The sequence below is a fragment of the Sarcophilus harrisii genome, chromosome 1 (genome assembly GCF_902635505.1).
Source record: "Sarcophilus harrisii chromosome 1, mSarHar1.11, whole genome shotgun sequence".
NCBI classification, from domain to species: domain Eukaryota; kingdom Metazoa; phylum Chordata; class Mammalia; order Dasyuromorphia; family Dasyuridae; genus Sarcophilus; species Sarcophilus harrisii.
This window is the reverse complement of record NC_045426.1, coordinates 653,557,119-653,583,146: the sequence shown is the minus strand read 5'-3', so window position 1 is coordinate 653,583,146 and position 26,028 is coordinate 653,557,119. Positions and strand designations below refer to the sequence as shown.

Sequence of the window (26,028 nt, the reverse complement as noted above, 5' to 3'; positions counted from 1 at the left end):
ACCTCCCTTAGTGTGCACCAACGTACTGAGAAGGGCTGAGGGCTCCCGAGAGGGCAGCCGGGGTGAATAAGGAGCCCCGAGCTCCAACCTCGGTGTACAAAGTGCTGGGCAGATGTGAGTGTATTGATATGAACAATATTAAGTGTAATTCGTGTGAAATGAATTAAGCCTCCTTCCCATGCACAGGGTAACAAAGTACAAGCACTAGAAAGGGCGCTGGCGGTCACCGAGTCTGGCTAGCTCACTTTTTGGTCAGCCCGACAAGGGACGACCTGAGCAGCAAGGGTAGAGGGAGGATTTGAATCCAGCCCTTCTGGCTCAGACATTTTTAATTCTGACCTTCCACCGACTCTTTGGTGGGGCTAAGGTTTAGTCCAAGGTCATGCAGCAAAGTGGGCGGTGAGACCGGAATTCCTACCCCCAGCCAGGGCGGCCCCGTGCCCCCAGTAACCTTCTCCCAGCCTTTGCCGTTTATTCTCTGTGTGTGGACACTAATTGGGAGAAACCAAATGTTCTGTTTGTGAGTTCTCTTTATCCCCACTCATCTCGTGCGGGGCTAATTTTATTAAAGTTCCCCAAAGAGGGAATTGTAAATTCATTCGCGCGCATCTTGGCCCGGTCGTCCCCTCCTCTCCCCAGCTAAACATGATTAGGTGTCATCTGGGCCCTGTGATAATTAAAAAGGAGCTGATCCAACATAATTCTTAATTAAACTGTAACGAGGTAAGAAGTTGTGTGTCTTGCTTTGGGGCTCCCGAGGACACCTTAGCGGTTAGGGGCTTATTGATTTCTTGCATAGAGATGAAAATGGGGTTTCCCCTCCTTTAAACATCATTTAGATTTTAAAAATCAATGTCGCTGCCCCGTGCCTCTGGGATGCTCTGTTTTGATAAGGCCTCAGAAGGCCCCCAGACTCTGGGGGTGTCTGTGGCCCCTCTCCAGCTGCAGCCGGGGAGGCCGGATGCCTCCTTGTCAGCAGTCTCAAAACTCATCCCTCTCTCCCCCCCTGCCTCGCTGGCAAGGTCCCGGGCTCCCGCCTGCTCCTTGGGAATCCCAGCTCCGTTTCCCTTTATGATAAAAAGGGCTTCCCCTCATTTCACACTTTCTGGGTTAAGAAGGACTTCCTTGCGGCAGCCCTGGGAGGGAGATGGGTCACTAGTTATTGTTGAGCCTATTTACAGATGGGGAAACAGAAGCTCAAAAATGGGAACCGCACCCAGTAGGTCCTGGAGCTAAGATCCAAGTCTCCGGAACTATCCCGGGGTGATCCCTACCCCTCTCTTCCCCCCTCCCCAGCTCTTTATTATTCTCCCCATTTCACAGCTGAAAAAACAGAGGTTAGGGGGTTGGTTACACAGCTAATAATCATCTGAAAGGTATATTAGGCTCGGGTCTCCTTGACTCCAGGGCTTCTGTGGCGCTTCCTTTGCCAGGGTTGAGTCCTCCCTCTGGGATCCTCCACGTTCCGGATCTGGGATCCTCCACGTTCCGGATCTGGGACCCGAAGGGCTGGGCTAGGAACCGGTGGAAGTGGCCTCGGTGCCGCGCTCCCCTCTTCCCCTCCCGGTCGCCATCTCTCTTCCTCCGAGGATCACACGGGACAGAGCGGGACTCCAATCCAGGCTGTGGGGCCTTTGTCTCCTGGCCCGCGGCGTTCCCCTTCTCAGCGGTCCCGGCTCCCAGCCTTCTTCTCCCTCCCTCCCACAACGCCCGGCTCCTCGCTCCTCCTCCTCCTCTCACCCTTCTTCCTCGCCTTAGGGCCGCTTGCCGCGGCCCACAAGGGTTCTACTGCCAGGTCCAAGAACTCCCCGGTTGCTTTGTGGGAGGAGTCTCCCCCATACCTTCCTCCTCAACCTCCCCTCTGCCATCTCCTTGCTCCAGAGCGATCTCAGGCCGACCCAGCGCCCACCCCCAGGGGGCAGCAGCCCAAAGAGCCCTGTCTCTAAAGCTGGAGGATCTGGTCCCAATCCCAGCTTTGCACCTTATTTGCACAAGTCACTTAGCTTCTCTGAGCCTCAGTTTCCCTGTCTATAAGTGGAGGGCACAGACTGGGTGGTCTCGCTATTCCTTGCGGCTTTAAATCTAGGGCTCTGCCACTGGAGTCACTCCACGGAAGGGAGATTTTCAGTGGAGAGCTGCCCTGAGGCACTGGATTGCCCCCAGGGTTCCCAGGCTGGCTGTGCCCTCCCACCAACCCCCGGGGCTCCTGGGCTCCCTCCCGCCTGGGGCCGGGGGTCCGCTCGGTGGCTGTGCAGCCCAGGCCTCCAGCCTCAATCAAGGTCATTGTTATTCACCACGAGTAAGAGAGGCCAGCCCGGGAGAGTGAAAGGGTGGGAGGGCCGGGGCTGGCAGAGGACGGGAGGGAGGGAGGCTGAGGGGGGCTTGTGGAGTCAGCAGGTCTGCCCGCACCTGTCTTAGCCTTTCAGCAATTCTCCCTTTGTCTGTGGGGTGGGGCATCCCCCTGAACACCGAAGGAGCAGAGAAGCACTGAAGAACCTATTGAGAAACTAACTGGCTAGTGAGTCCCAAGGAGCAATGCAGAGGCACAAATGTGGAGGGAAAGGAGACAAAAAGTAGGAGATGCATATTAATATGCAGTTCCATATATATAACAGTCTATAATTTGAAGAAAAAGAAGAAAAAGGGAGAAACAGAACAGAGAAGAAGAAACAGAGAGAGACAGAGAGAGAGAGAGGAGAAGAGAGAGGAGAGAGAGAGAGAGAGACAAGATACAGAGAGACAAGACAAGAGAAGAAAGAAGACAGAGAAGATTTCATTGCAATCAGAAAGAAACAGAACAAAAGAGACAGAGACAGAGGATTTCTAGGTAAATAAGAATTAGAAGACAAGAATCATCCTTATCCATGTTGCAGCAATGCGATGATCATGACAATCCCTACGATTCAATAACAAAAATGAGATTAAAAGGGTTTCCCTTACAGGAGTTAAATCCCTATAAAGTACAAAGCCAAGGTTAAAAATTTTCATAGGGAAACCAGGGAAATTTAGCTCCTAGCAACCCCAAGAAGGAATGCACTAAGAAAAATTCGGCAGTTGAGCAAACCCTTCATGCTAGCCAGAACCTCAACCCATAAGAATTTACAGACAAACAACTTTAAGATTAAATGATGAAAAGCCACTTACAAATTGAGAAATTTCTAAGCTAAAACTAGTTACAAGAAACTAGGAGTAAGAGAAGGATTCACTGAAAAGTTCCAGTGGAAATCCAGGCCCCATGTAAGCTCAAAACATTCCGGCACCTCCAGCCCATCAAGGCTGGGCCCAGCTGAGTTGAATGGAAGGGAAGACCTACATGTGAACAGCTGGAAGGAATTCTCTGGCTCAACTCAGCCCAATAACAACAGTCAAACCTAGTGAAGAGTTCTCCCCAAGGCAAACCAATATTTGCAGTTCTGAACCCCTTCGCATCCTATGAGTCTCTCAGCGCATCTACCCCGCCTGGCCTTGCCCAGGCCCAGGAGCCAGGGCCGTAGACAACAAGCTTCGCACTGAACAAAATTAGAGGTGTCTCAAACACCGCTGAGCCCCGGCTAAACTGGGCAGGCCGTCACTTTAAAAAGAGAGAGCCTGTCTCGCCCTCTCCTACCATAGCTGGCCTGGCTCTTTGACCTGGGCCCCTCGCCATCACCTGTCCTGGCATTCACTGCTGCCACCCCCTCCCAAGCCCAAACACTCAGGGCCCAGTGGGAGGGGCCGACAACCGGGGCTTAACAAAGTTTTAGGTAGTCTCAAGCCGACCTCCGCCTCAGCTGCTGTGACCCCTGGAGACTCGCCCACTCATTCTAACTCCTAAGTATCTCTACACAATGAGGGAGACAGTCGAACCTTGCCCGTCTTCTCACCATCCCGCTGGCCCTCTCACAGAAAAACTGATTTCTACCCAGCCCCTCAGCCGCCAGGCCTGTCCCGAGCGTCCCTGAGACTGGCAGACTCCCTCACTCCACCAGCCCGTGGGCAGGCCTGCTTGTCTGAGTCCCCATCCCGGAGGAAGCTAGCTATAAAACTCCAACAAACTTGGTCTACGGATGCTGCCACCACTAACCCCATGCCCTGAGCCAGCATCCAACCATGTTCACTCCGAGGCCTCCTGGGATCTCCCATCCATGGCACGGGCAACAGGACCACGTAACCCTAAAGGAAACCTGCAAGGCATATCCTCCTCACCTACGAAGACAAAGATTCTGGCTCCCAGCAGCAGCTCACAATCTTCCTTTAACTACAAGGCTATCTACCAGTGCCGTCAGAAAACCACTTACAGTTTCAGTTTGAAGTAACAGGGAGCAGGACAGCAGTCTCTGCTCTCGAAACGGAGAGCTGGTCTGAGTGGCCACCTCCCAGCGGGGCTCCAGGCCCATGCGGTTCTCACGGAGCCATTTCCGTCCGGCCTCATCTCCGTCCGAAGATGGCGCTGTCGGAGCAAACACACTAGCCCCTAGCCCGGGGGCCAGAACGAGGGCGGGCCCGATCCCGGGCTGCTGGGACAAAGGCCGAGCGAGGCTTTCAGACAATCTTCCTTTAATACAAAGTTGATATATCTACATACACAGTGGCAGGAAACTACAGTCAGTATAACGCCTCTGCCTCGTACAAAGAGACGGCTCGGTCGCCCCTCCAGGGCCCGCCAGCAGGTGGGCGAGTCACGCCTGGGGCGCGGTCCCTCCTCCGGAGCGCGGCCGCGCTGGCCGCGCTCAGGGAGGCCCGTCCCAGAGCGGAGGCTGGCCCGGGCAGAGTGTCCTCTGCCTCTAGCTAACACGGTGGCGCTGTCCCCCCCCTGGGCCACGAGTGCCTGGTTTCTGTGGGAGGCGCTTGGTCAGGGGGCTGGGGCTGTCAGCCTTCCTCAGCCCCACCTGGAGCCATGCCTGATATGTCTGAGATAGGATTTAAAAACAAAGCAAGGACAGTTCGTTCTTACATGAGCGGTCGAACCTTTCCAATGGTAGAAAAGCGTATGTAGAAGTAGCAATTCGCACGTAATCTCGTATATGATCACAGCCAGGACACAGAACGTTTCTACCGTGAAAAAATAGACTGTCTTTGAACGTAATATGAATAAGCAAATTTTCTTTTAAATTCATTGACTCATATTCTGTCAGTTTTTTTTTTTAAAAAAGGAAAAAATACACTATTTAAAAAAAAACGGTAATGTCACTGGTTACAGTTACATCGATACTTTGAAGAAAGCCGCTCACAGCGCAGGGCTGAGGCTCCGCTCTTTCCGGTGGGCCGGAGGCCGAGGGCCGGCATTCTGAGGCCTCCTGGCGGCCCCAGGGGGAGCAGAGCGGCGTGGGGGGGCCTGCGCAGACTTCGGGGCTCAGACCCGAACCTGGCTAAGACAGGGCGGCCCACCCTCCGTTTCCTCGCCTGCAAAGGCTGGGTCCCAAGGTTCCTTCCAGTCTGAAGCCGTGAGTCTGTGGCCAGCTCTCCCCTGAGCCCGCGGTGGGGGCGGGGAGGAGAGGGTTTGCCAGATATGGGGAGGGGTGGGCCCAACGAGCCTGGCCCCCCATCCCCCTCCCCAAAATCCAACAGGCAAGAAAGTCAGTTGCTCAGCTGCGCCATCCCCCTTTGTCTTTTTCTCCATCTTTGCAGAAGTAACATTTTTTGGAATCAAAAAAGAAATAAGGAATGTTCCAAGTATTCAAAAGGTGATCTGGCCCCAGCACCCCAAGGAGCCCTTGGCCCCCCAACTGGGTCCTGGTTGGGGGGACCCTTGGGCAGCCTTCCTTCCCCATTCTGGGCAGAGACCATCCGGTGACTCTCTGTCCCTCCCCCAGCACCGGGCACTGGAGGTGTCTCCTCACTGCGGTCATTGGCTCAGGGCTGCGGCTGGGGGCTCTGTGTGTGTGGATGGTGGGGAGTGGGAGGTGTGGGGGGGTGGCTTCCCCTAAAAATGGCCAACTGGATTAACAAAGAAACCAAACTCTTAAGGATGGGACCCAAGCAACTATGCCCTTCCCCAGAGTGGGGGGCTGGGGAGGGGCAAGGTGACCTGGGGGCCAGAGCCAACTTGAGGTATCGAACCCCCTGCGCAGACCAGCCCTGGCTCATGTTCCTCGAGTTCATGCCGTGGCGGCCCAAAGTGAGGTCCCACAGGGCAGCCCCGGCCCACCCCTCCCCCACGCTCCCTGCTGCGGCCTCCAAATGAAAAGGTACTTGTTGGGTTCGGTTTGTGGTGATGGGTCCGAGGCCCCTTCCACTGGGAGGAAGGAGGAGCGTCTGTGACGTCCGGGGTCTGTGGAGCCGGCAGGGGGGAGGGATGGCTTTTTATGTTGCATAGTGGTCGAAGCTTCCAAGGTACTCCAGAGCGGCCTGGTAGCAGAACTGGTACTCGTCCTAAAGCAGGGAACGGAGGGTCAGCAGCGGCCACATGGCCCTCTCCCACCCAAGGAGGCCAGAGAAAAGCCGTGCTGCTCTGGGAGGAAGGAGTCAGGGAGGGGGCCTGGGTGTGAGTCCCAACTCTGTGGGCGCTGGTCCCTACATCTCCCTGGGCTGATTTTACAGCTGAGGTAACTGAAGCTCCAGGAGCTCCTGGGAGAACACTGGGCATGGGGGGTGCAGGGGGTACAGAGGGAGTGGGGGCACAGGGCAGCAGGTGCATGGGATGAAACAGAGGCAGCCACAGAGCAGCAGCAGATGGGGAAAAGGGCTGCCATGTGCCCCTGAAATGTGAAACATGGGGCCCAGCAGGGACGGGCAACTGGGCCTGGAAACCCTGTGTAACCATCTGGGAGATCCCAGCCAGTCATTTCACTTGCATCTGCCTCCGGCTCCTCACTGTCGCCCTCAGTGCCCAGCGCCCACTGAGGGCAGGTCACAAGCCCTTGGCACTGGGCCAGGAACACAGGAGGTTCCCTCTGTGCCCAGTACGGCCTCTCCAGGCCCCCTGGGCTGAAGATGGCCAGAGATGCCCAAGTCCCGGTCCGGCGGCCCTCACCTCTGTCTGCACCATGGCCGGCCGCTGTGTCCGCAGCATCTTCACGGTCTGGAAAATGTCCACCACTCCCTCGTAGCGCATCCTCTCCAGCACGATGCTGAGCGTGATGAAGACCCCAGTCCTGCCCACGCCAGCGCTACAGACCATGGGAGAAGAGCACAGGGTCAGAGGGGGAAGGGCCCTCCCCATCTCCCTTGGGTCACCTGGGGACCCCAAGGGGCCACGCCGGGGTCCTGCAGGTGGCAAGGACACACTCCCACTACGGTCCCGAAGCCCCCGGCCCCTGCAGGGGACAGGGAGGTGAGGGGGCATAGGCACGATGACTATCTGGGGGTGATCCCCATGCTCCCAGCAGGAATAAATGCTAGGTTTCCGTAAGGTTAGTGAAAGACGGATGAGGGCTAATTTTTGCCATTCAAGTTCAAGGCCCCGGATATCGTCCAATACTGCCCCTTGTTGGGCCCAGAGTGGGAGAGGGCGACTCGGGGGCAGGGGGAGCAAAGATGGGGAGCAAAGATTGGAATCCAGATTGGAATCCATCAGACACACCTTTCACACCCTTTCACACAGGGCTCTGGGAAGGTCTCCCAAAAGCTGAGGGACAAAGCTGGGAGGGGGCCAGGGAGAGGCCAGGGACAGAGGAGGGGGGAGGGAAGCCGGGAGGTGGGGAGGGGGCACGTGACCTTGGATGGAGTGAAGGGGAAGGGGGCATCTCCTTCCATCAGCCCAGCCTCAAGCAGTGCCTTTGCCCAGCCACACTCAGCTCAGAGTCCAGTGAGTCCGGCCCTGGCCCCAATCTCTACCTGCAGTGGACAGAGATGGGCCCGTCCTGGCCAAACTGCTCCTTGGTTTTGTGCACTTGGCCAATGAAGTCGATGAAGCCCTCGCCCGACTTTGGCACGCCTTGTTCTGGCCAGTCTGTGAACTGGAACTGGCGGACCGTCCGGGACTGGCCGTCCTGGGGAGGAGAAGGTCCAGTGGTCAGTGCCCGGCTGGGAGACCACACTCTCTCCGTGTCGGGCTCTCCCAGAGCTGCTGGAGACTCACAAGTTAGCAACCAAAGGCCCTGCCCATGCAGGGCTCACACTGTGGGGGGGAGGGGAGGTGGAGCCCTCTGAGCAACCTGATCCAGGCTAAGGGGCAGGGACTCTCCACAGCAGGAAGGGCCAGAGGACAGGAGGGAAAGGTAAGGTCGAGCAGTGTGGGAGGAGCCGGCCTGCGGGGCAGGGACAAGAGGGGCTGGAGGAGGGGGCAGGGAGAGGGAGGAGTCCTTCCCATCCCCCTCCAGTGCCAAACATCCACCCCCCCATTACTCCAGCATCACCATCATTCACCATCATTGCTCTTAGCCAGCTGGGACCCCTACCCTCTGAGAGAGGAGCTCTCCTGGAGCTCCGTGTCCTACCTCCCCACCCCATTCTCCAACTTGGAGCTGTTTTCAGCCATTAGAATGTTAAGCTCCCTGGAGGCAGGGACTGCCTAGTCTCCTTCTGTGCCTGCAGTGCCTGGCATACAGTGGGTGCTTAATAAATGCTCTTTCATCCATTCCAGCCCATCATGCCTTCATCTACCATGAGCAGACTGGACTGGGGGCCCCTCCCCCTCTCTAAGTGGGCCCACTTTCCAGGGGCCCTTCTCCCAGGAGTGGACCTGCCCAGGCTGCCTTTCTCATGTCTGCTGTTGGGCTCTTGGCCACTAGGTGGCAGGGTGCACAGATCACAGCCCTGGAGTTGGCAAGTTCAAGTCTGGCCTCAGAGCCTTCCTAACCGTGGGATCCTGGACTTGACCTCAGTCTGCCTCATTCTCCTCAACTGTAAAATGGGGAGAATTCCAGCATCTACCCCCTAGGGGTTTTGTGAGTATCAAATGAGATTGTATGTGTCCGTCTCTGGCACACAGTAAGTGGTACATAAATGCTTTTCTCCTTCCCCCTTTATTGTCTTCACCATTTGCTTTTTCCCCCAACAACAACTTGTAGGACCTTGCTCTTAGAGCTAAGAGGGACCACAGTGATTTTCTAGTCCACTTCCCCCCATTTTGCAGATGAGGAAAATAGGGCTCAGAAAAGGGAGCCGAGACAGTGAACAGCAGGGAGGGCCTCTGGCTTCCAGGCCGCCATCCTTGCTGTGGTCCCCCCTCCTCCGTGGCCTCCCCTCCCGGTTTCTCTGGGCCCGGCATCATGCTCCAGGGGCCCTTTGGGAGGCCAGACCTCAGCTGTGCTGGGGGGAGGGGGAGAGCTCTGGGCGTCCATCCCCCCTGCCCCGGCTCTGGGCCCAGCCTCGTACTTACCCGGGCGTCAGTGACCTTGAACTCGCGCAGGATGTACTGGGGCATGTTGTACTCGGCCATGGGGTCCACCACAAAGTACTGGTAGCGAGCCGACCGTTCTGCCGGCCAGTACTGGTGACACTTCTCCTGGTGCAAGGAGAGCGGGCAGTCTGTCAGGCTGGCCAGTGTTTGGGGGGAGGGCCTGGGGGGAGGCCAGCCTCTGTCTCGTCCCCACTCCCTGAGGCCAGAGCCAGGCTAACAGACTGAGCGCCCTTGAGCAGTCCCCACCCCTCACTCCAAACTTGGGTCTGCAGCCTCCCTACACTCTTGCCCCTTCCCTCGGGAGTTCTGGGGGCGGTGCTGCCGGAGGCCTTACAGAGGCTCCCCAAGTCTCGGAGGAACCCCCTTTCTATCGGGGGGTGGCTGTCAGCAAGGCTAAGCTGGGGGAGGGAAGCCCTGGGGGGAGGGGGGCAGCCAGACCCACTTACCCGGCCCATCTCGCGCAGCTTGGTTAGCATCACCACAATGGTGGAGTTGTTCTCCCACAGCATTCGCCAGAAGTCCTCGGTGGTCTCGGCCAGCGGCCCCTGCGTGGCGATGTAGGCCTTCTGCTGCCTGTGAGCAAGAGAGGGTCACAGGGGCCGGGGGTTTACCACGACGCCGACCCCTGAGCCCGACTCCCTCCTTGGACAGATGAGAGCTGAGAGGTGGGACTCAGGCCGGGGGCCCAGGGCCCGCAGGGCCGAGGGCTGGGGACGGGACCCCCCACAGGGGGTGGGGCAGGGCAGACAGGGACCCCCGCGCACCGGTAGCCGTCAATGAAGCTGGCATTGATATAATCGGAGCCCTCCACGCCGCGGATGGGCTGCAGGCAGACGCGCGTGCTCTCATAGGGCATGATGTTCACCAGGCGGTTCTTGAACTTGTTGCAGGGAAGGTTGGATGAAGCGCGAGGTGTGGGCTTTGGAGTTGGCGAGCCTCTGGGAGTGGGCAGAGGGGAGGGTGCTGTCAGTCCCGTGTGCCCCTTTCCTGCCCTGGCCCCACCCTCCCGGAATCCCTGCTCTTCCCTCCAGGTTCTCTCTGAATCCTGAGCCTGGTTCTGGGGGTGGGAGGGAGGGGTCAGGCCCAGGCTGGGTGGGGTGCCGCGGCCTCGCCGGCTCTTCTCTCTGAGGGGTGCCCAAGGCCCAGAGGAGGAAAGGGCCCAGTGTGGGCTTGGGCAGCCAGGGAGCAGTGGGCCAACGAACGGAGGATCTCCTTGCCCCACCCCCCACTGACCCCCAGTTGTCTGCCTGCTCCAGGCTGGGAGCCCCTGCCCCATCCCTCACCTTGAACTCCAGCTCCATGCCCGTGACGTGCTCGCCCGTCTCCACCTGGGCCAGCTTCTGGATGTAAGAGTAGAGGTTGCGGGCGGGCACCTCAGTGTTGCCACAGGCAACGGCCTCCAGAAGGGCATCGTGGATGAAGCTGTACTGGTCCTCGGTCTGGACCATGTAGTTTCGCTGTGAGCGCATGAGGGTCACGTGCCCATAGATGTCCACAGTCTTCTCGGGCTTGATGCGCTCCAGCATGGCGTCTATCACGATGAAGCAGCCCGTCCGGCCCACGCCCGCGCTGTGGGGAGGGAGAGCGGTCGGACGGGCTGGGCCCAGCGGGCTCTGACCCCCCGCCAAGGCCCATGCTCCTTCAGGGAGGAGGGAAGGGCCGTGCTGGGGGGCCTGGTTCCCCAAGCCCCTGCCGGTTTCTGGGGTGGTGCCCTATCTCAGGGCAGGGGGGCCTGAAGGGGCAGGGTCCCACGATGTGTCAGCAGTTGGTCCTAACAATGCCCATTAAGTCCAAGGTGGCCAGGGCAGGGTCCAGTGCCAGGACCACAGAGGCCGGGAGAGCCCGTACCTGCAGTGCACCACAATGGGGCCCGCATCTGGAGGGTTGCAGGTCTTCACCCTTCTCAAGAAAGCCAGGAAGGGCGTCGGGTACTCAGGGACGCCGTGATCCGGCCACGCTGTGAACTGGAACTGGCGCACTTCCCGCTTCTCGCTGGAGCCGTTCTGGGGGGACATGGGGCAGGCTGGTGGGCGGATGGTCCCCAGACTGTCCCCTCTCCTAAGGCACCTGTATAGTGTGGGAGGCTCTGGCCCCCCCACTGCCTGCTCTGAAACCCCGGCGGCTTCCTGCGCCCCGAGAGAAAGTCCCAGCTGCTCCATCTCTTGGCCTAAGCTCCCCCATCCCCTATCCTTCCAACCCCATCCTGTCTTTGGTGCCTCCTGTGGTGAAGCTACCAAACCTTCAGAACTCCCTCGTCCCCGAGCTGGACAGCTGCCTTCTCCTCCCCAACAGGGGGCTGGTGTCCCCCACAAACCCAGGGGGAGCCTGCACTCATGGGACACAGGCCTGCAGAGGAGGGGGCTGGCTGCCGAGGCCAGGGCCCAGGGTCCTGCAGAACCTCGAGGTTCCCAAGCCCGACGCTCCCTCCAACTCTTACGAGTCCCTGTCTCCCAAGGCCACCCTTCCTGGCCCCAGAGCCCCAGGCCTGGCTCACTCCTCCAGGCAGGAAGCGGCACCTTGTGCAGGGAGAAGGTCCGGACGCAGAACGTGGCCAGCTCGATTGTGTCCAGCAGCGTGACCTGGATCACCCCGTAGGTCTCGGTGCCCCGGCCAGGCCAGTACTGGTCACATTTGATCTGGGGGAGGGAGTGGGAGGGAAGCCGGGATCAGAGTCGAAGCTAAGCAGCTGTGGCCCCTTCCCATCATGGGAAGCAGCCAAGCAGCCCCAGGGGGGGCGGGCCTGGCTGGGACGGGGCTGCTTGGGCCAGGGCTGCTTGGGCCGGAGCAGCGCTGACCCCGCCAGGGGCCTTCTAGGCTGCTGCTCTGCCCAGCCCCTGCACTTCTGGGAGGAGATGATGAGGAAACAGATTCGGGGAGTGGAGGTGATGGCTGGCAGGCCTGGCGTGGCGGGACTCAAATCCAGGTCTCTACAACCCATGAACTTCCCACATGTGCCTGCTTCCCACATGGCCCTTCTTGCCCCCGACCTTTTACATATTACGTGCCCTTCGTTCCATGCCCTTTTGCAGCCCCTAGGTCCTGTGTGCAGTGGGAGTGGGGGGTGGGCAGGAAGGGAAGCCCCTTAAGGGCAGCACAGTTTCATTTCTGGCCTCTCTCCCTGGCCTATTAGGGCAGTGCTCGGCTGGCCGGCAGGGCTGGGCTGAGGGAGGGGAGCGGGTTCCAGGTGTGGCCCCGGTGATTCTGGCCAGGGAGGAGAGGAGGAGATCCCGGGGCTCGTTGCCTGCCCCCTTACCCGTGACTTCTCCTCCAGCTTGGTCATCATGACGACGGTGGCTGAGCGCTGCTCCCACACCATGCGCCAGAAGTCGCCGAAGGTCTCGGGCAGCGGCCCCTGCGTGGCGATGTACGCATTTTGCTTTCGGTAGCCGTCTATGTAGTTGGCGTTGATGTAATCGCTGCCCACGATGCCTGCGTTGGAGAGAGGGAAGGCGTTCTGAGGGACACCTCTGGGCAGGGGGATGGAAGCACCCAGGCCCTCCCTTGGGGCTGAGGCTCGGGCCATTCTTCAGCAGGACAAAACTAGGGCTGTCTCTGGGGAGCCTGGGCAGACCCTTGGCTCTGGGCAACCCTCTCCCCACATGTGCCCAGGACCACGAGAGGCCATCTGCAGAGGGAGAGAATGGTGGGGGGCGGGCAGGACAGCTCCTGCTTGGTGACTTTTTGGGACTTCTCAGGCTGAAGGTGGGCAGTCCTCATTCCTGCTCGTGCTGGATGGGGGGGATTTCTCTCTTTCCTGAATCCCTGCCCAACTACAGGAACAAGGATGGTCCTGGGCATGGTCTGTCCCTCAGGGATGGTTTCAGGGAACAGGCAGGCGGGGACTGAAGCATTTCTCCTCTTGCCTCCTAAGAGTGGGGCCTGTCATGCTGCCTCTTTTCCCTCTCAGCTCCGTGGTGGTAGTTCTGCCCACAAAACTCACCCAAGGAGAGCCACAGATCATGGAGCTGGGACAGAGCCCTAAGGCATGGACTAGCCTAGCCCATACCTGAGCAGACACGCCCTCATCCAGGCTCTGCTTGAAGACTTCCAGTGATGGGGCACTCACTACCTCTTAAAGTAGCCCATTTGACTGGGAAATGGTTAGGGTGGGGCACAAAAGGCCCAGAAACCAGACGACTTCCACCACCTGGGTAGCTGCTTTTCCTCTCTTGTCCATCTTTCTTTTATTTTTAGAGGAATTCTGGTTTGTGGAGAGTTGATTAAACCTCACCCTCACAGCTCTCGCTGGACAGAAGTGTGACTGAGGCCTGATTATACACTATGGTGAAAAGAGTTCATTGGGGGCTGGGGGCCGAGTTCCAGCCCTGATTCGGCCAGTACTCAGGGACAGACATTTTCTCTCTTGGCCTCAGCTTTCCTACCTGGGAAGTAGGGGTGCGAATCCCTGCCCAGTGTGTCTCCCAGGCAGCTCAGAGGGACTCTTACCTTCCATGGGAAGAAGGATGACCCGCGAGTGGTCGTAGGCTATGACATTGGCGTAACGATTCTTCGGTTTATTCACCTCCAAGTTAGAATGTTCCCATGTGAACTGCTGTCCAGGGTCAATAGACTGTAGGACAAGAAAAAGACAGAGGAAGAAAGGGAGATCCAGAAGAGTGGGGAAGGAAAGAGAGATGGGTAAGGAGAGGAGAGAAGAGAGACAAAAGTGGGGGAAAAATAAGAGAGGAGAATGGGGAGAGAAATAGAAGGGACAAAATAAAAAGAGGCAAAAGAGGAGGAAGAAAGGGTAAAGAATGAGGGAAATGAGTGAAAGAGGGATAAAGAGAAGAAAAAGGGAGGGGAGAAGGAAAGAAGAGGGGACAAGAGACAAGATGAGGAGAGGAAGAGACAAAAGGAGCAAAAGGGAAGAGAAAGAAAGAGAGGTAAAGGAGGAAGACAGATTGGACAGAGCAAAGAAAAAGGAAGATGAGAAGGGGGTCAAATACAAGGCTGTCAGGCCACTATTGCTGAGTCAGCCTCCTCTGGCAAGGCTGCTAGAGGCAGCAGAGTTGGGGGGTGTTAGGAGAAAGGAGTCAAAGGGTGGTCCTTGTTCTAGCCACCTGTGCCATGTGAGAGAATCAGATTGAAATAGCTTGGCTAGACTTAGCTGCCCCAAGCCCTTCATTTAAACAAGGATGCCTTAGGGATCAGCCGAGGCCATATGGCCAGTCAATGAGAGATCTGGGTTTCAGCCCCAGCAAGGGCACTTCCCATTGTCCTACACTGCCAGGACTCAGGCCCTTGCCTCTGCTGTGCCTACCTTTACTCCGGGCACAATACAGTGCCCAGCTGAGGAGACTCCTCCTGGAGAGGTTCTCCCAACCGCCCCCTGTGCTCTCTGCATTTAGCTGGGTTCTGGCACTGCCCTGGCCCACTTTATTCCAAGAGAAGGTCATCTCCAATGGCCTCCTTTTACAGTCAGTCTAAGTGACAAGCTCAGCCTTGTGTGAGCGGCAGAAGAGCAGAGATCCAGCATCAACTCCAAATCCCATGCTCTCCCCACCAAGCTAGGATGGCTCAGTGAGGACCCCCGAGAGGGGGGTGGGGAGCCCTAAAGCCACTTACCTCATACTCCTGAGATAACTTCAGGTTGTCGTTTGCTTTGAGGTGCTCAGTGTGCTCAGCCATCTCGGTGATAGGGATTGGCGGGTGGCTGAGCATACCTGGGGGGAGAGCAGACCCGCCAGGTGGGGGCGGGGAAGGAGCATGGTCACGGCCTGTGGGGGGGCCGGGGCAGCCCCCAGCCCGGCCCAAGTGATGTATGAAGTGGGGACGATGAGGGGTGAGGGGAGGCTCTACAATGTGAGTTCTGCAATGGAAGGCGGCGGTTAGAAGAGAGAAGGCAGGCAGGGCTCGAAATTCATGTCCTGGGAGGGGAAGGTCGGGGGAAGAGAGGTGGTCTCCTCTGCCCACCAGGGCCCCAGAATAGGGGTGATCAGGAGAAGGCAGGGAGGGAGGGAAGAGACAGTTGACGGTACTTGGTTCCTAAGATCTTCTAGACAAAGTGTGGAGGGGAAGGAGCTGGCCCCCACATACCCAGCTGCTGCAGAGGGATGGGAGTCTGGGGGCACACAGATGGAGATGGACATGCAGCTGGGCAAGGTGGGAGTTCTCTGGGGACGCTGGTTCTGTCATCCTCGGGGTCCTCCCTGCCTGGCCCAGGGACTGGGGCTGGCGGGCCCCTCGCAAAGTCCATCCACCAGGTGGATGAAGAATGTCAGAAGATCCATCCTTAGTTTTGTCCCTTCCCTCAGGGCCTGGATGACCATAGCTGAAGCCAGCAGTGAACAGCTTTCATGGGACATGTTTGGTTCTTACAAAACTCTGGCCAGGCTTGCAAGGACTAGAGAATAAGTATCTTTAAGAGTCTCATCAGCATGAACCTGGGAAGGCTAAAACTCAAGATTCCAACTTGTAGAGGTTTGGGAAAGGTCCCTTGGGTTTAGCCGTGTTGTCCTCCTGTAGTCAGTCTGCTCAATGCTGCTGCCTGATTCTAGTTGGAGCCTTATAGCCCTGACCTTGGCCAGCTGCCTCGGTAATGCTGGGGTTTCCCTTGGGAGTGTGTGGATGACTCAATATAACCCCTCCACGATCTCTGCTAGTGGGTCCAGAACCGGTTCTGAGCATCTTGGAGATGCATTACCATGCATGTCACCTCCCCCCCTAGGGTCCTTGCAGGACGCCCTGTCTGCTCTTTGGGCCATGGCTCACTCCCACCACCTTCAGGACCTACCAGGGGTGGGGCAGGGGATGAGGATGACTGCTGAAAATTTCGAGCCCGAGAATGTGTCATGGTGAAGCAAGAGGTGGTGGGAGCGTGATCAGCTGAACAGAGTGGGGCAAAGCAAGCGCTGCTCTCTAGTTTTACAGTGCACACCCTTCCTTCTCCCCTTCACTCCTGCCCTTAGGGGATAATGAGGCAGACAGCGGGGTGGGGTGGGCATAGACATATAACCAAAGCCCTCCTCATCAACCTGGGGTCCCCCAAAGGGGAACAATGACTTCCTAGACTAGGAGGCAAGAGAGCCTTGGACAGACCTAGCTCTGTCCCTGCTTTGTTGTGTGACCTTGGATCTTTGGGCCTCAGTTTCCTCACGGGTAAAATGGAAGTAATATCATCTGCCCACTATCTAATGGGAATAAGCTGAAGAGATGGGAAAATGCTTTGAAAAGGTTAACATATGTTAATGTAAGGGCATAGTGCTACTCATCACCTACCACCCCCCCCCCATTCCTCCCATTACTCAAATGGCTATAAGTACAGAGGCTGCTCCTCTCAACCTCCAACCCTTACTCTGAGGTCACAGCATCGTATAACTTAGAACTGGAAAGGCCCCTTAGGGATGGATGATCTAGTGCAGATGAAGAAATTGAGGTTGAGAGAGAAGGGAAGTGACACAGATAGGAAGACATGATGCTAGGTGGTGAGAATATTCTCTATGAGGGACAGATGGAGGTCTGGCTGCACCCAGGGATCTTGGGAGACAAGATAAAGGACTTGTCTTCAAGCTCTTGGGGCCCCGTGAGGGACTCCAAGGCATCAAGGATTGAGGTAGGCTGTCAACCTCTGCTTTAAAAGATTCATTCCCCTCCTCCCCTCTGTGGCTCAATTCCTGTTTTTGGAAGCTTAATCTAATTTGTTGGAAACATCGATCCACTTGGGGGAAGATCAATTCCTATTTTAGGATGATACTTCCTTCTCTTTTGACCATTGATCTCTATTTTCCTGAAGAGCCATCGTTAGGGGGAAAGACAGATCCCTCTTTTGGGAGAAGGCATGTGATTGTTTGGGGGAGAGACGAAGGTGATTCTAGGAACGCAAAGCGTGTGTGCGTGTGTGTGCATGTGTGTGTGTGTGTCTGTGTAAGACATGGTTAGTCTACCTTCACTCCTTCTGACCAGGGAAGGCAGAATTACCCCACTCCCCCACTTAAGAGGTGGCCAGTGGTGGTTCCCACACCTGTCCACTCTGGTAGAGGAAGAGGCCTGACTGTGGAGAGGGAGAGAACTGGTGGCCTCAGGAACCCGAGGGAGGCAGCTGTACTGCACTGGCACAAGCACAAGGCTTGGAGTCAAGGAGAAGAGCCTAGCCTGGGATTCCAGCTCAGACACTCGCTGGATGTGTGAGCACAGGTGAGCCAGCACACTCTTTGCACCTCACTGCCTGACCTGTAAAGTGGAGACGCCGATTCTTGCCCAAGCCCAAGAGGTTTTATAAATGGGGTTGTAGGCTCATGAACTTGCAGACCTAGGGCCTCCCCCCAGCCCATTTTACAGATGGGGACACTCAAGAGTCCAGGGTTGTGACTTCTCTGTCCAAGGTCACCCAGGAAATAAGCGGGAGAGCATTGCCATACTTGGCCCCCCCAGAGGCTCAGCTTTCTCCCAGAGTGAATGCCTGCTGCAACAATGCTGAGGTCCATCCCTTTAACCAATGATTTCACGAAATGTGATGGACAGAAGAAAATGAATCCCTAGGCAGGAAAAAGCCTCTCCACGCTTAGCGGGGTAGGCTGGTCCTTGAAGGACAGAATGAATTCTCTTTACATGGCTGTTCTTGGTTCATGCATCGAACAGAGTACGGACTGGGAGCCGGGAAGACCTCAGGGGCCTCTGGTCTAACGCCTTCATTTTACAGAGGAGGAACACGAGGCCCGGGGGTTAAGATCTTTGACCAAGGTCACACATCAAGTGAAGAGCCAGAATTTGAATTCGGGTCCTGACTAGAAGGAAGGCGCTTTCTATTTCTCCCAGAGAAGCTGCCCAAGCTCCGGCTCATGCTGGCACAGGCTTTGGGAGCCCAGGCAGGGCAATGGAGGCAGACATCGCTGTTGTGGAAGAGGAGGCGGCACCACGTTTGTATAAGTGAACTTCAAGACCACAGGGTCAGAGATACAGACCTGGAAGGGCCCCAGGGACCACCACCACTTTCTCATGAGGAGGCCGAGGCCTAGAGACTTGAAGTGACTTGGCCAGTGGCCTAGAGGCAGGGGCAGGGCTGGGACGAGCCCCTGGCTCCCTGGCCCCTCGGTTTCTCTGGGTAATGCTGTACAATGACTCATCCTCCAGGAAAGGGAATCGCCCTTCCACAATGCTCTGGTTTGTAATGCCTGATTTTCCCACAGGGGATGTTGTCTGACCCTCTGCCTCCCATGTTGCCCATTCTTTCCCAGGAAGCTCTTGCTGGATTAGGGGAGTGGTAAGAGGTAGGGAAAGAGAAGGGGAAGGGAATGAGCACATTATTATTATTGTTATTGCTATTATTATTATTATTATTATTAAGTGCCTACTATGTGCCAGGCACTGTGCTAAGCACTTGATTTGATTCTCACAACAATCCTGACAGGTAGGGGCTGTTATTAATCCCATTCTCCACTGGAGAAAACTGAGGCAATCAGATGTTAAGTAGCTTGCCCAGGGCCCCACAGCTAGCATCTGAGACCAGAATGGAACTCAGATCTTTCTGACTCTCTACAGGACCCTTACGGACTAGGAGATTTGGGGCTGTGAGGGTCCTGGCTGCCACCTTAAGGACACCTTCGTTTTTGAGAGGCCGGGTCACAGTGAAAATGCTGTTTCTAAAGTTCTAAAGTCCAAAAAGGGGCTAAGCATCCACTGGGATGGACGTGCATATTGAGGCCTACAACCCAGACCTCTCAGTGAGGTTGCTGTCCTGGTGCAGCCCCTGGCAAGTGGGGGCCAGGAGGGGCCTTGTGCTGGGCTGGAGGCCTGGGGACACACAGACTCCCAAGACAGAGAAAGTGTCTCAGACTGGGAGGCAGTGGCTGTGGTCGGCCCTTCCTCACGGCATCGTCTGCCTTGGCAGAAGCCTTTCTAGAAGAAGAAGGGTGCCCAGAGGCCCACCAGCACATCACGGCTAGAAGGCTTGTGGAGGAATCAATGAGGAACACTGGGACTTAGAAGGGAAGGGGCCTTTAGGGCCTGACTTCCAGAGGAATTCAGAGAGGGCCAGGCTGAGCCCAGGTCTTCTCCCACAGAGTTGTGTAGGTGGTGGGTGGGAACCTCATGGTTTCCTGGTGGGCTCAGTCTCTGGAGCAGAGAGGGAGGAGCTCAAGCTCAGCATTGTGTGGGGGGTTGAGGGGGAGGAATAACGCCTTGCTCCATGACTTCATACAAATCATTCAACCCCAATTGTCCTAAAGCAATTCAATTCAACAGTCATTCTTTAGAGGCCTCCTAGTGCCATGTATTCGCTGAGGCTGGGGTGCAAAGACAGGATCCAGATAGTTCCTGCCTTCAAGGAGCTAAAGTGAGCAATAGCTCATGTAGGAGAGCAGTGGTTTAGTGAAGTTTGAGTCCAAATTTATGTGAATGTGTGGCTGCAGATGTGTGTGAATAGCTTTTATCACAGGATGATTTTAGGGAGGGTCACTGATGCCAGAGTTCAGAGGGATGGGAGGAAGAAAAGGAGGGAGGGGGAAAGAGGGGAGGAAGTACGAACAAAAAAGGAGAGAGAGAGGGAAGGAGGGAGGGAGGGAGGGAGGGAAGGGGGGGGAAGAGAATGTGATAGGGAATGGGAGAGGGACAGGGAAGGAATGTGTATGTGTATGTATGAGTGTGCGTATATGTGTATGTGTGACAGAGACAGAGATGGAGATAAAGAGAGAGGACAGGAATACAAAGCAGCTGGCTTAGTGGACTAGCCTTTGAGTTGGGGGACTTTGCGTCTGGAACACCCTGGTTGTGTGACTGTGGGTCATTCACCAAGCTGCTCAGAGCCCCAAACAACCAAGACCCTTTCGTTCTACAGGAGGCACCTTGGCTTGGTGGAGGACATTTTCCTGCCCAGGCCTTGCCTTGGCTGATGGGTCTTCACCAGTGTGGGCACTTCTTCCAGCACACACCAGGGCCTACCTAAGCCTGTTCATGCTACAGGATTTTTGTTCACGTTCCCGCCCTGAATCCTCCACCCTGAATTTGGTAGAACATCAGGTCTTCCTCTAGGTTTCCTAATACTCTGGGGCTAACTTGCTACACCTGAGCCGTGGCTCATTATTCCTTGTTCTCAGGCAATGACCAGTCCTTTTCTGGTCCAGCTCCTTGAGATCTCTCTTGGGTTGCCTCTTGCATGCATATCCTGGGCGGTGTGGGAAGGCTGGAAGCCCCCCACAACCTTCCTCGGGATCCTGCTCTATCTCCCCCTTTTCCACCTGTACCAGGTCCAGGATCCAAGCCCACTGATGGACAGGACCAGACAGTCACAGAAGAGAGCCCAGAGGGCTTCTGGTTCAAACTGGATCCAAAGACCACTGGCCTTTATAATTGCCCCCTTCACCTCAAGAAGAATGAACCTGCATTTATTTGAAGGTCTCCAGTAAGGGGGAACCATGATGATGAAGCTCACCTAACTTTTCACCAAATGCTAGGAAGTTTCTCCTAACATCAAGTCCCATCTGCCTCAAGGCCTCTTCCACTTTTCCCATCCGACTGTGAGCACCTTGTTGGAGGAGATTCTTTAAGGATGATTTCTGCTTTCTTGAATTTTTTTTTAAACCAACAACCAATAGATACAATTGGATTTTGCTTCTCTGCATCTCACTTTCAGTCGATTGTGCAACTATAGAAATGTGGTTGTTGTGGAGGATTGTCTGAAATCCTGTTTGTTCCCTCATATTTACATTAGGATATGCTAAATGTGGGGACATCATTCTCAAAGATTTTATAGCATTAAGAAAGCAAGTGATTTCCTCCACACACAGCCACATAGAGGCGTGCTCTCTCTCTCTCTCTCTCCCTTTCTCTCTGTCTGTTTCCCTCTCTGTCTTTCTCTGTCTCTGTCTCTCTTTTTCTCTCTGTCACACACACCCACTCACCCCCTTACATCATATCCCAGATCAGAAACCTATCCCATCTGGGACATTCCCCTGCCATCTGCTCCCCAAGCTTCTTTCTACCCCAGTCTGGAATCCTCCTCAAACCGACAGCCCCACTGTTGCTGGTCAGGCCACGGTAATCACTATCTTCACCATCCTCTTGGTGATTTGCTTAATTCAAGCGTCCCTCGCTGGCCATCTCTTCCTTGCATATGATCTCTAGCCATCAGAATCTGACTTTCTTTTTGAGGGAACTGCCTCAGGTTTCCATTCATATCCTCGGCATCTGGTACAAAGCATGATGAGTACTTAACACACTGCTAAATAAACACAGCCTCATCTACAAGCTGTGTGAAGTTGGACAAATCACTTAACCTCTGTTTCCTCAACTGTAAAATGGGAACAATCCTATCACCTACCAAGGCTGTTGTATCCAAAGAGATAACAGAGGGCAGCTAGGTGACCTAGTGGATAGAGCAGAGGACCTGAGCTCAAATCTGGCTTCAGACCCTTATTAGCTGTGACCTGAGGCAAGCCACTTAACCCTAATTACTCCGCCCCAAAAACAAAAAATTAAAAGAGAGAGGTAACAGTTGTAAAGCACTTAGCACAGTGCATGGCACATGGTAGGTATTATATAAATGCTAGCTATTATTATTAATACTAACAAATGGTTTTTCATTCACATTCATTTTCCCATATGTAAAGATGTCCCATATATTACTCTTATGCTCCTAGTCTCATGTACATGGACAGTCATTCACAAATATATACTTCCATACATATATGTATATATAATTGTGCATTTATGTATATGTCACAAACAAATGCACCCATAATATGTGTGTAAAAGTATACAGAAATGCACACAGGCACACAGCACAAACACATATATATGGGTATATGTACATACAGAATCACACACAGGCAATATAACAAACATATACATATAGAAAAGCTCCCATGTACACACACCACAAACACATACCCCATCCATGTGTATATATAGAAATTTACACATGCATACATATCATAAGCACACATATTTGTAGATATATGTATGTTCAGAAATATAGATATGTATATATTACAAATATAAACTCCCACACATAAAATAATTTATGTTTGTTTATATATACACACACTATATGCATCACTATACATTCCCATATGTATAGCTGTCTGTGTACATATGCATGCACACATACATATACCCACACTCATAAGTGCACACCACAAATCTACACCTCACACATACATCTGTGTATATGTGTTTGTTTACACACACACACACACACACACACACACACACACACAAACTCTCTACAGAGCCCTGTTCCTGAATAAGATCAGCGGTCTTTTGGGCCCTCTATTCTTTTCCTTCTACACCTTTTTTTGTTCTATAATTCCCAAAGCACAGATGATTCCCAAATCTATATTCTACAATCTCTCTTGTGGATTCCCACAACCCTCACCTGTGGGACACACCTGGATGGCTCCTGACACTTCAAATCCAACATGATTCTCCGTTCAAAACTGCACTCATAGCTACCCCCTTCCCTCTTCTGGCTGAGGCTCTGCTACGGTCCTTCCAGTCACTTGGGCCCTTGACCCCAAGGAGGGCCGACTTGCCAAGCCCTGTTGTTCAACACTCATGGTACCGATTCCTTTCACTGCATTCCCGGGGCTGGCTCATAGTTCACATCCTCATTGCTGCTCATCCGGACTAAAGCACCAGCCTCTTCACTGGCCTCCCTGACACCCTTCTCCCCCTTTTCCAAACCATCCTCCCACAGCTGCCAACCTTGTCTTCCTAAAGTTCACTCTTGCCCATATCTCTCATTCCCCATTACTGCCAGAGTCAAAGGCAAACTTTTAGCCTGGAATCAAAGTCCATCCTCCATCAGGCTCCAAATAATCCCTCCATCTCAGGCCTTCCCCTTCCCCCTTTATGCTGTCATGTCTCGTGTTCATGGATCTATCTGCAAGGCTAACGCTTCCTCATTCTACCATCCACAGCCACGTGGCCTGCTCCAAGGCTTCCATGCTCTCTGGCTGCTGGCTCCAAGAGTGTCTGTTTTCCTCCTCAGCTGTGTCTCATCTGGCACTCTGTTTCATTTCTGCTGAAGGCAGTGCCATTCTTTCCTCCCATGACCCGTTACTCATGACCTCATGCTGCACATCTGGTCAGTGACCAAATCTTGTTCTTTTCTTCTTCCACTCCTTCTTTCTGACCCAACCCCCATCTCTAGTCACAGAGACTCCACCTTAATTCAGACCCTCATCACCTTCCCCCCAGATTATTGCAACAGCCTCCTGACTGGCCTCCCCACCTTAAGTCTCTTCCCTACTCCAGTCCGTTCTCTGCGGATCAAATAAGGTATCTGTCAAACACTGAGCACAGTGCCTGGAACACAGCAGGTGTTTGATGCTTTCTGATGGACTGCTCTTTTTTTGGACATCATTCCCTATCTTGTATGATGTTTATTCCTCCATTAGAATGTATGTACCCTCAGGGTAGGGGCTGTTTTATTTTACATCCCCAATACCTAGCATAGAGCTTGGTACAATGTAGGTGTCTAATAAGTGTTTATTTGGTAACTATACACACATATTTATAACCCTATGTAAATCCTCATAAATATTTTTATCACATTTCCTTGCTCCTATTATATACATAATAAACACATTCACACCATAATATATGTGCACACAAACATAGACACCTCTCCTCATAAAGGTACGTTTACACGTCTCCCATAATCTTGCAATATCCTAATAGCTATTTGAGTACAGCTTCAGCACGTGCTTCCAAAGATCCACTCACATAGCTACCCCACATGTGCTGCACCAATGCTATACACCTGTTCTTGGGGAGCAGCTGGGTGATGCAATGGGGAAAGCACCAGCTCTGGAGTCAGAGGACTGTTCAAACTTGTCAGAATTAAATTTAGCTGTGTGACCCTAAGTCACTTAACCCAATTTAACTTAAAAAACTTGCCATGTAGGCCCCCAGACAATCCACACACATAAACATAGTCACACATATAGTTCCATGCCCCTCCCTATCCCTATTTAAATAGCTTAAGACCATCAGACAATTTGAATTATTTCACGACACAACAGCCATACCCATGTTAAGTAAAAAGTACACAAACAGGACACCAAAACAAATTTATTTAAAAACAAACTTGAGGGGCCCACCTTCTTTAAACCTAAAAAAAAAAAAAAAATAAATAAATAAAAAAAAACCCTAAAAAAAAAAGAAAAAAAGGGGGAAAAAAAAAAACCAAAAGAAAAAAGAGGAAAAAGCAGGGGGAAAAGAAAAAGGGAAAGGGTAATGTACAAATTCTATCAACTAATTAAAAAAAAAAAAAAAAAAAAAGAGAGAGAGAGAGAGAGAGAGAGAAAAAAAAAGAAGGAAAAGGGAAGAAGGGAGGAAGAAGAGGGGGGAAAGGGACAGGGAGAGAGGGAGATAGAGACAGAGCGGAAAAAACAGAACATGAGAGACAATCAAAGAGACAGACAGAAAAGGGGGTCAGGGAGAGGGAGAGACAGACACACAGAGAGAGGGAGGGAGGCAGGGGAAGAGGGGGGAAGGGAAAGGGACAGAGATAGAGACAGAGAGAGAGGGGGGGGAGGAAGATGAGGAAAGGAAAGGGAAAAGAGAGACAATGAGAGAGAGGGGGGGGGGAAGAGAATGTGATAGGGAATGGGAGAGGGACAGGGAGGCAAAGAAAGAGACAAAGATACAGACAGACAGGGAAACAGAGAGAGATACAGAGACAGAGACACACATAGAGGAGAAACAAAGAAAGACAAGGAGGAAAAGGAGAAGGAAAGGAGAAAGATACAGAGAGAGAGAGAGAGACAGAAGGAGGGAGGAAAAGAGAGAGACAGAGAGAGGGGGAGAGAAAAGGCCCCCAATGTCCCAGGACCGAGCCTGGGTCCTCCCAGCCCTGTGCCTCCCCAAACCAGGAGGCTGCCTTGGGGTGGGGGTCGTGGGGGGGGGGGGGATGAGATGCAGGGCCTGCAGGATAGGGAGCGAGTGCAGGACGAACAGAAAGGGAAGAAGCCAACAGAAGTGGGAGGAGTAACCAAAAAAAACCAACAGAAAAAAAATGACCCCCACGGGAACAGAAAGACACAGGAACTAACTTTCAAAGTGAAACTCGGGGTCACTGAGGGGGTGAAGAATCGAGAAACAGTAAACAGAAAAAAAGAGGAGGGACCCCTTTGTCCCGCCTCCCTCCCGTCCCTGCCCTTTGGTCTCTGTCTCTGCCCCTCTCTCCCCCCATTTTAATGTCATGCTAATCAAACAAAAGAAAAACAGCAACAGAAATGTAAGCGGTAAGGCGAAGTCGGCCTTGGTGCTGATGGCAGCCCCCCCGCCCCGCCTCGGCTCCCCTAAGGGAAGGGGGAGAGGCCCGAGAGCCCCATGGGAACGCGATGCAATGGCTGAAGACCAGCGAGGGTCCAGGCCCCGGGGAACAGGCCTCCCGAGGGACCGCCCCCGGCTGCCCCTCCCCCCCCAGCCGCCTGGCCTTGCCCTTCCCACCCCACGAAGGCCCTTTTTCTAGACGGGCTTCGAGCCCTTCCTTCTCTCCGCCAGGTCGGGCCCGGGAAGCGGCCTGGGGCCGTTTCCGGCGCAGGGCGCCGCTGACCCAGCCAGGACCTCGGGCTCTGAGGCTGTGGCCGTTCCCGTTCCCCGTCTCCTGAGCCCGGAGCCTCGGGCCGCGGGGCGGGGCCCTTGCTAAGTGTCTCTAGTCATGACCCTGACGCGGCCCCGGGGGCGCCCCCCGGCGGTCAGTGGTGAATGTGAACCACCATGACTTGATTCTCCGCCACCTGACAGGCGCCTCCTTTGCCCCAGCCGGTCCCAGGTGGGCAGGCTCGCTCCCTGTTTTGTTTCTTTTCTTTTCTTTTTTAAAG

General features: G+C 54.4%; 1 protein-coding gene across 1 annotated transcript in view; it reads right to left on the bottom strand.

Annotated features, from left to right (window-relative positions):
* Window positions 1-5,126: 5,126 nt before the first annotated feature.
* Window positions 5,127-26,028, bottom strand: part of PTPRS (protein tyrosine phosphatase receptor type S) — a 109,891-nt gene continuing 88,989 nt past the window's right edge. Inside the window, 13 exon segments of the mRNA XM_031947875.1 lie at window positions 5,127-6,351; window positions 6,953-7,088; window positions 7,756-7,910; window positions 9,242-9,367; window positions 9,709-9,835; window positions 10,027-10,161; window positions 10,163-10,200; window positions 10,546-10,831; window positions 11,111-11,265; window positions 11,779-11,898; window positions 12,516-12,691; window positions 13,709-13,832; window positions 14,828-14,925. Of these exon segments, the coding sequence (XP_031803735.1) occupies window positions 6,283-6,351; window positions 6,953-7,088; window positions 7,756-7,910; window positions 9,242-9,367; window positions 9,709-9,835; window positions 10,027-10,161; window positions 10,163-10,200; window positions 10,546-10,831; window positions 11,111-11,265; window positions 11,779-11,898; window positions 12,516-12,691; window positions 13,709-13,832; window positions 14,828-14,925 (1,745 nt within the window). The 3' untranslated portion in view covers window positions 5,127-6,282.